Source organism: Condylura cristata, unplaced genomic scaffold (assembly GCF_000260355.1).
Source record: "Condylura cristata isolate star-nosed mole 26May11 unplaced genomic scaffold, ConCri1.0 scaffold00029, whole genome shotgun sequence".
In the NCBI taxonomy this organism is placed as follows: Eukaryota; Metazoa; Chordata; class Mammalia; order Eulipotyphla; family Talpidae; genus Condylura; species Condylura cristata.
Window position 1 is genome coordinate 18,866,338 of NW_004567130.1, and position 8,656 is coordinate 18,874,993.

Genomic DNA, 8,656 nt, shown 5'->3' on the forward strand with positions numbered 1-8,656 from the left:
GGGGCCTCCCCTCCACTCCCCTTCCAGGGCTTCCCCTCCTGGCGCTGCCTAACCTGACCGGAGGCTGCACCACGACCCCAGCACCCCAACGCCCCAGGTGGCTGGTCTGGGGAGCTGCCCTGGAGACTGCAGGAAGAGAGTTAAACTCAAGGGAAAGTGTCTGATCTCCTTCTCCTTCCCCACACCCATTGTTTGAGAAAACCCAAGGGGAAATCAGGGTAGAATTCCTCCCAGAGCCCCCCGCCCCCCCTCTTCAGACAACCTGACTGATCAGGTGCCGGGTGTTGGGCCGATTTCCCTAAGGGTGACTTCAGGTCTCATTCCGTGGTAACCCCGAGGGGACTCAAGGACCTGGCAGGGGAGATGAATGCCCAGTCATCGTGAGCCCCCAAATCCACCGCTCCAGAAAAGGGGGGACTGGGAAACAGCGTAGAGCGACATGATCCGTCAGAAGCCCCAGTGAGCCGAGTGTGATGAGGGCAGCCGGTGCGTCTGGGTGGCAGGATGGACTCGGACGCTGCCGCTGGCCTGCTTGGCCAGGCGAAGTGGAGGCCAGGCCCGAGCACATGGGCGTCTGGGACAAAGGGCCTGGGCGCCGCCGGGCTGCCGTGGCCTGAGCAGACGGGCGGGGAGGGCGGGTGACCAGTGGAGTCCCGCCTGCCTGGGGCGGCTGGCCCTCCGTGCAGGGAGAGGCTGCGTGGAGAGCCCCCTCCCTGCCGCCCGCCAAGACCCAGGAAAGCACTCAGCACCCCGAGGGCGGCCTGCGCCCCCACCCAGCCCTGCCTGCTCGTTTAACGACAGATTTAAGCTGGTGCCCCTGGCGGACACCTGCAGGCTCTGCGGCTTCGGGCACGCGTCTCTCCTCGCACTGTCAGGAATCGGAGAGGGCCAGTGGGCAGTGGGATTTTCACTTCTCCCCTCAGGCCACCTCACCCCTCACTGGGTTTCCTGCACTTCCTCCCGCACCCTGTCCTGTCTTCTGCCAACTCTTTCCCCCAGGAGGCCAGTGTGGCCTTTGGGGCACAAACCAGAGACCCACACTGAGCCTCCTGCAAGCCCTCGGCCCTTGAGGGCCCCCCCACCCCGTCCCACTGCCCCTCCCACGCCGGTCACCCCTGCCCCACCTCCCGCATTTCCTGTCCTCTGCCCCAGCTTTCTCGGGTACCTGGCCTCTTCGGGGTCCCCCCCAACTCCTGTCATCTCCTGCCCTTCACATTTCAGCCTCAGGTGACCGAGCACAAACCCCACATGTCTGCCCTCAGGGCCCCGACGGCTCCTTTCCGGCACCTGCCACCGTCTCTGGCTCTGATGCTCCCCGCACCCCCGTAAACCCCCCCCAGGCCAGAGCCACAGGTGCACCCCCGTCTCGCTCAGCACCTGGCCCGCACCTGGCGTGGACAGGGCGATGGTCACCTGTGCTCAGTGAGCTAGGGGAAGATGGAGCTCAGCCACGGGCCGCCAGGCCTGGGGGAGCAAAAAGGCCTCCCTGGTTAGCCCCCAGGGCGGACACGCCCACTCAGACACCCTCAACCTGGGCCGTTCACTCCCCCTTCGGCCACCTGGTGGACCCCCTCCCGGACGTCCCCACACTGATGCCGAACTTAGTACGGACACCCGATGGCAGGGTGCACGCGGCCAGGAGCCCTGGGCTCGCCACCGTCCAGCCTCGGCCCCCGAGGAGCTGGGATGCTGTGGGCACCGTCACAGCGGTCCCCTGCCACCACACCGGGCGTGGGCCGCAGTGAAAGGCAACCTCCGGGGCCCCCCTGGTGGCCCGGCGCGCTGAGGTGCAGCACTGAGCTGTCCCGGGCCCGCAGCCCGAGTCCACCCCGGCCAGGGAGGGACCCTAGGGCGCGGCAGGCCCCTCCTGTCTCCCCGCTGCCCCTCGGCAGTGTGTTTCAGTCCATCTGCCCGTCCTGCTCCCCACTGTCTCTGGGGCGTCCTCTCACCCCCCACCTCTGGCCTGCACCCCAGTTCTCATATGCATAAAAATAAACCTTAAAAAAGTCTTCACTAAGCAGCACAGAGGCTTCGGCTCGAGGTCTCGGGGCAGCCGGAAGCTCGGACTGTGCCTGCTTGCTCTGGAAGGACTTTGCACACCTGTGAGCCCTTTGAGAAACTGCCTCTGGGGACGCTCAGCCCTCCTGGGGGGTCGTGGGGGGCGTGGGGGCCAGCGGGCAGTCGGGCAGCCCACTGGCGTGTGGGGGGCGTGCCGCGGTCCTGCAGGAGAGGGCAGGGAGCCGCTGGGCGCCTGATTCCGCTGTGGAGGCAGAGACCTTGGGGCTGCTGAACGGGTCTCGGGTTGCTGATGCTTGGGGTTGGCGATGGGGCTGCAGTGGCTGGGGCTGGGCACTTGGGGTGTATGCACTTTGCATGTGGGAAGGGCAAGAATTTGGGGCTGCTGTGGGTTGAACTGCCTCCCCCCAGGAGAGAGTGGGGTGGAAGGTAAACGAGGCGATGAGGGCTCAGTGGGCTCCGATCCCAAGTGACCAGAAGGCCGGTCAAGGGGACGTTTGGCGCAGAGGCCCTGGGGACTGCTGGGCAGGCGGGGCCCCCGGAACCGGGAGGCGTGGGGGGACTGCAGGAGCTGTCTGGCAGGCGTGACTCCGAGGAGGGGAGCGGCAGGGCGAGGTTACAGCGCACCTTCCTGCTCGGTTGTGGTCCAGCCTGGTGCCCGGGCCATTAGCCCGCCTGCGTCCCGGGCTGCTGCTTGGGACTCGGGTCTCGTGGCTGTTTCTCCGCAAACTGCCCCAAGTCGGGGGTTTCGGAAGTGACGTTTGTCTTCACCTCTTTGGACGCAACTTGAACTCACTCCTCGCGTTGTCTCACGAGCGACGGGAGCGGGCGTCCTCCACCCGACCGGTAGCGTGTGTCTACGTGGAGACACACTGGCACTTTTTTTTTTAATTTTATAGTAGTTTATTTTTACATATTTTTGTGCATTTTCCCATCTCAGCTGCAATCCCCTCGGGCTTCCCACCACCAAATCACCCGTCACGTGCCGGCATCTTATTTTTTAAGATAAGATTTATTTTATTTGTGCACACAGAACAGAGGTACAGGCCAGAGGTGCGGGGGTGGGGGTGAGAGGACTCCCCAGAGACAGAGCGGGGGGCAGAACGGGCTAACTGATGAAGCCCACTGCTGAGGGGGCAGCGGGCGGTCAGGAGGGGTCTGCTGGGCCTGGGGGACCCCCCCGGGGGGGGTGGGGATCGAACTCCTGCTGCAGGGGCTTCAGCTTCTCCGTGCTGCGCTTGACCCGCTGCGCCCTGGGGGGGGGTCACGTTTGCACTTCCCGTGAACGAAGCAACCAGCCAGACAGACGGGCGTCCGCGTGGCTTTTGTCTCCGCAGAGCCCGGGGCCCAGGAGCCGGTGGAGGACACTGACCCGAGCACCTTGGCCTCCAGCACGGTAGGTTTCTGCGCCGCCTCCCGTGGGCCTCCGGCTTCTCTTGCTTCCGCTTCTCTGCTCAGTGGCTCCGCGAAGATGGGGCCCCCGACGCCGTCCCTGGACAGCCTCCCGCACCCCGGTGTGACACGGTCGCTGGGTTTCCCGAGCCCCGCGCCCGGAGGCCTTCTCAGGGCAGAGCAGCTGGCAGCGACCTGGGGCAGCTGGGCTGCGGGTCTGCTGCCGGCCCGAGACCTTCTCTTCCCCGCCTGCGGCGTGGCTGCTGTGGAGCGGGGGGCGCGAGGCCCGCTACCAGCCCCGCCAGACCCCGGGGCCCCGGCCCCCGAGTGCGCGGGTGCGCTTGCCCGCAGCCGCGTCCGAGGCCGGGCACCCTGGCGCCCGGCCCCCTGGCCTCGTCCGGGAGCTTCAGGCCCAGGTGGCGCGCGGGTCTGCAGCGGGCCCCGTGGCTTCTCTGACGTGGCCCCAGCTCGCTGCCGTGCTGAAGTAACTGTCCATCTTGGTCTCCGCAGCCAGACAAGTACCCCGTTCAAGACACGGGACCCCCGAAAGGTACGTACCCCGAGGCCGCCTCAGCCTGGGCTGCCCGGTGGCGCGTGGGTCCTCGGGTTTCTCACCCTTGGGAACTGCGGGCCAGATGCACCGAAGAGTGGCCGGGCGCAGCTGAGATCCAGGCGGGGTGCGGTCGAATACGGTTCAGTCCCTACTTTTCTGAAGATTGTTGATGCGCACAAGAGCGGGGGTGCAGGCTAGGGGTGCAGGGGGTGAGAGGACCCCCAGAGGCAGAGCGGGGAGCAGGACAGGCGGGCCCTGGAGCCCACTGCTGAGGGGGCCAGGGGAGACAGGAGGGGTGCGCTGCGCCCCGGGGTCCCCCCTTGTGCTGGGTGGCTGGGCCAGCCCCACAGTGCTGGGCACTGACCCCTGCGCCCAGGGGCCCTGGTCACTTGTGCTTTCCAGAGGGGGAGATTCTGGCCCAGTGAGAGAGCACGGGGTGGTCGCCCGGGGCCTGGGAAGGGGCCTCTGTCTCGGGACGGGGCAGGGCGGGCGCGCAGCCTCTGAGCACGTCAGGCAGCGCCCCAGGCCCGAGGGGCCCTGAAGGGCCTCGGTCGGCCGTGTGCACAGCAGAGGCCCAGTGGCGGTGGCTGCCCGAGCCTCCACTTCTGCTCTGTGACCGCCCCAAGGGGCGGTGGGAAAGGTGGGGCGGGACGGTCAGCATGGGGACCAGCCCCAGGATGGGGGCGCCCAGCGTCCCGGCCAGCTCGGACTTCCCGGCCCGCTCAAATGCGGTTTGCCCAGCGGTCTTCGTGGCCACAGGACGGAGGCTGTGGGCACCCCCAGCTGAGCTGCAGCTGCACCTGCGGTTCAGTCAGGTCCCCGCCCTCCCCCCCCCCACTCACAGGGGACACCCCGCTCCCTCAAGTGAAAGCAGGAGCGTTTCCTTCCTCCTGCTGCGTGTGCCGGGGGCGGCCGTGTGCAGGGCGGGGAGAAAGCCGCTGAGCCCTAGGTGGCCGTGCTGGGGGCGCCCGGCAGCCTCTAACCTGGGCCTAGGTGCTTGGGGCGCCGAGCTCACTCGACAGCTTGTCTCAGAGGCCCAGGGGGCTTGGGGCGCTGGCCAGGGGCCCCTGGGGAAGAGGAGCCAGCTGGGCCCTGCTGACCGGCCGTCACGCCAGGCCCCGGCTCCCGTCTGCAGAGCCGGGTGTCATCGGGTCAGTGGCCGTGCGCCCCGGCGCGTGGGCTCGGGCAGGCGGGCGGAGGTCTGGCCCAGCGCTCAGCCAGGGGTCAGTGTCCAGCCCCGCCGGGGGCTTTCAGAGCAGAGCGGCGACAGCAGAGCTGAGGCGGCGAGAGCGAGACGCCGCCGAGCCGCGCTCAGTCCGGGTTCGGTGCCGCCGCCGCCGCGCCGTGGTTTCCTGTTCTGCAAGGGCGCGGCCGCGGCAGCCTCCCACTGGGTTTCTCCGGCACTTGAGTTTCACAAGATTCAAACGCAGGCCCGGGGCCTTCACGGGCCGCGAGCGGTTCTCACGCGCGAGCCGGGGCCTGGCGCTCCTCTTTGGGGTCAGCGGCACCAAGCCCGGGCTTCCCACCTCTGAAGAAACGCACCGTCCCCAGGGCAGGAGCCGCACCCACACGTCTGGGAGCCTCCTGCTAACGTCTGCGACCGAAATGCCCCAGTTTAACGCCTCTTAGTATGTTTTTAGTTTAACCGTGACGGGCTGGTGTCGTCACTAAACATTTATGATTTTCTCATTTGTTTCCAGGGAAAGCACCTGCTCGAGTCAGTGAGGACGCGAGTAGGTTTTCCCGTAGCTGAAATAGCTGTGTCAGTGCACGGCGGGTCTGACGCCCGGGGAATCCGGTGGGGCTGCTGTAGGCAGTGGAGGAGTCGTCTAGAACTAGGCGAGCCATTCCGGAAGGTCGAACGCGTGCAGATCCACACAGCACCAAACCAAAACACTCACCGACCCACCCTGGGCTGGTGGTGCGCGCCACGCCCCGGCCCTCGTTACGGCAGCTGAGTCAGGGCGGAAGCTCCCGTCCTCGCGCTGCGGAGCATGCTGGCTTGGGCCTAGGGCTGCGGTGGGAGGCTCAGAGCCGAGGCCCCGAGACCAGGCGCCCCGGGGGCCTGTTTCCTTCCGGGGGGCCGAGGGGGAGGCGCGGGATGTGTCTGGAATCCCACACGAGAAAAGCTGTTACTCCCTGGTGGCCAGCGGGTCAGGACGCAGTGCTGCAGGCTGGCCGTAGCCACCTCGTGCGAGTTCGAGCCCCGCCCCGAGGTGACCCCCGGGGCGCGGCAGACCTCTCCTGACCGCCCGCTGCCCCCTTCGGCAGTGGGCTTCCTCCATCTGCCTGTGCTGCTCCCCGCTCTCTCGGGGGAGGCCTCTCACCGCCCCTGCACCTCTGGCCTGCGCCCCAGCTCTGTGCATCGATAAATTAGAGAAAATAAGTAGCTGAATCAGTCACCCTCTCCTGCAGTCCCAGCTTTCGAACCCCGGATTGAATGACCCGCACTAGGGAATCTGTAACTGCAAACATTTACACTGAACTATTTTTATCGGCTTCAAGTCCGCGTGCAGTGCTGAATGGCGCCTGCCGGAGACTGGCCTCCCCCTGCCCACTAGTCATGGCAGTGCCTGGCGCCGGAGCACCCCGGCGCCACCAGAGGCCGGCGAGCTCTCCCATTGTCTGGGCCGCCACGGCGGCTGCCAAGCCCGACCCCCAAGGGCAGTGGCCGACCTCCCGCCTCCTCCACGGGACAAGCTCAGTCCCGGCATGGCCGTCCCAAGTGGCCACCGGCGGCCGGAGGCTCAGTGGCCCCGTGAGCTGAGTGTGGGCAGCGTCCGGGCAGGGCTCGCCCTCACAGCCCTTGCGGGGGGACTGAGGTGGCTGCTGCAGGCCGCCTGACAGCGCACTGGAGACGGGCGGCAGCCAGCTCGTCCTGGAGGGTGCTTGAGGGCCGAGCAGAGGACAGACACCCCGGGGACGCAGTGGCCGGCACTGTCGTGGGGGTAAAGCGGGCCAGGCCTGGCCGAGTCTCTCTGTAGCCACTGGCCGTCCGCCTCCCGGCCAGCCTGCGGGGCGGCTCTCACCCCAGGTGACCGGCAGGTTGCGGGTCCCAGCCTGGGGGTCCTTGTTCACCATAAGGAGCCCCCCGGGGGGCTGCCCTGGGTTGCAGAGAGACTCCCGGGGCCCGCGGGGTGCAGTGGGTCCCGAGGACGACGTCACGGACTTGCCTGAATCGAAAGCCTCCTGGGGGCTGTGCGGGGGGGCCCCTTAATAATGGCCACTCAGCTAGCAGGCCCTTCGCGGGGGGCAGCGTGGGGAGCAGCAAGCCCACTTGGGCTGGTGATAGCAGGTGTGTGGGCGGGTGCCACTGAGTCTGGTCTCATGCAGGCCAGACGTGGGGGGGGGGGCGAGAGGACTCCCCAGAGACAGAGTGGGGAGCAGATCAGACCGACTGAGGAAGGACACGGCTGAGGGGCAGCGGGGGACGCGCGAGGCCTGCTGCGCCCTGGGGCCTCCCCTGGCCGGGTGGACTCGCGCTGGTGGCTGTGGCCGGCCCCTGGTGCTGGGACCCACCCTGCGCCCGGGGGGCCCCGAGTCTCGGTTCCAGGCCCGGCACAGCCACCCTGATGCCTCTCCTCTCTCCCCAGCGGAGCAGTGCGACGCGGTTACCCTGCCCTGCCCGGCCAGCGCCGACGTGCGACAGCAGGTGAGACCATCGCGCTCACGTGTGGCCTGCGTGTGGCCCTTCAGGAATCACGCTGTAGGCGCCGGACAGCCGAGGAGGGCGGGCTCTGGGGCGTCCTTGCGCACCCGGCCGGGGCCCTTCTGTGCCACTTCCGCTACCTGGGGTCACCGTGTCATGCTCACAGCTGGCCCACTGCCCCAGGCCGTGTCCGTCCCGCGGGAATGCTGCGTTCTTTTACGTGTGTTGGGGTGTGGTGGATGGGGACTCTTTTTTTTCAAGCCACAACAGAAGTAGGTAGTTTTATGACATTTTAGTGATTTTTATAACTTTTTCAGACACCGGAAGTCAAACGTCAACATTATTTCCCTTGCTCTTTTTCCAGTGAGAAAAAAAATTGGTTTAATGCTTTCTGATTATAAAAGAAAGCTATTTTAGATTTCAGATAGGATGGGAATGTACCCCCCACCCGAGAATTACCATCACTCCAGGGCTGCTCCTTCCGGATGCTTCCCTAGGCGCGGAGGGTGCTTCTCTCACTTCTGTCCAGTTCATTGCGTTTCACGCCCTCAGAGCTCATTAGCAACGTCGTGCCAAACCTCAGCATTTGCTGAATATATTGAGAGCGTCAGGCACCCCAAGAAGCAGCCTGGGCCTAGGGCGCCCCTCCTCCCGTAACTCCAACTTAGTTTTCAACAAGACGCCTGGAAGTTGGCGTAGCCTTGCTTTATTTCTTGCGTGTGGAATAAGCCCTCGAGGGCCGCCCGGGCACGGGCACTTCCGTAATGAGCAGCGCCATGGAGTTGACGCTGGAACGGGCCGGTTCCGGTGACCCATTCCCTGCCTCTGCCACTCGTCTCCGGGCGCTTGACTCCGGGCTTCCGCGTGCCCACTGGGGTCACGTGCTCCTTGTTCCGGACACTCGCTTTTTCCTTGAAATTTCGACATAATGGTTGACAGTGACCAAAGTTAAACTATTTTTTTTTTAAAGATTTATTTATTTGTGCATACAGAACTGGGGTACAGGCCAGAGGCTTAGGGGCGGTGAGAGGCTTCACCAGAGACAG

At 66.0% G+C, this 8,656-nt stretch overlaps 1 protein-coding gene across 1 annotated transcript in view; it reads left to right on the forward strand.

The window, feature by feature from the left end:
• Positions 1–1,437: 1,437 nt before the first annotated feature.
• EDARADD (EDAR-associated death domain) overlaps positions 1,438–8,656 on the forward strand; it is an 18,489-nt gene continuing 11,270 nt past the window's right edge. Inside the window, exons 1-4 of the mRNA XM_012730853.1 lie at positions 1,438–1,489; positions 3,354–3,412; positions 3,919–3,958; positions 7,555–7,613. Of these exons, the coding sequence (XP_012586307.1) occupies positions 1,438–1,489; positions 3,354–3,412; positions 3,919–3,958; positions 7,555–7,613 (210 nt within the window). The remainder of the gene's footprint in view (positions 1,490–3,353; positions 3,413–3,918; positions 3,959–7,554; positions 7,614–8,656) is intronic.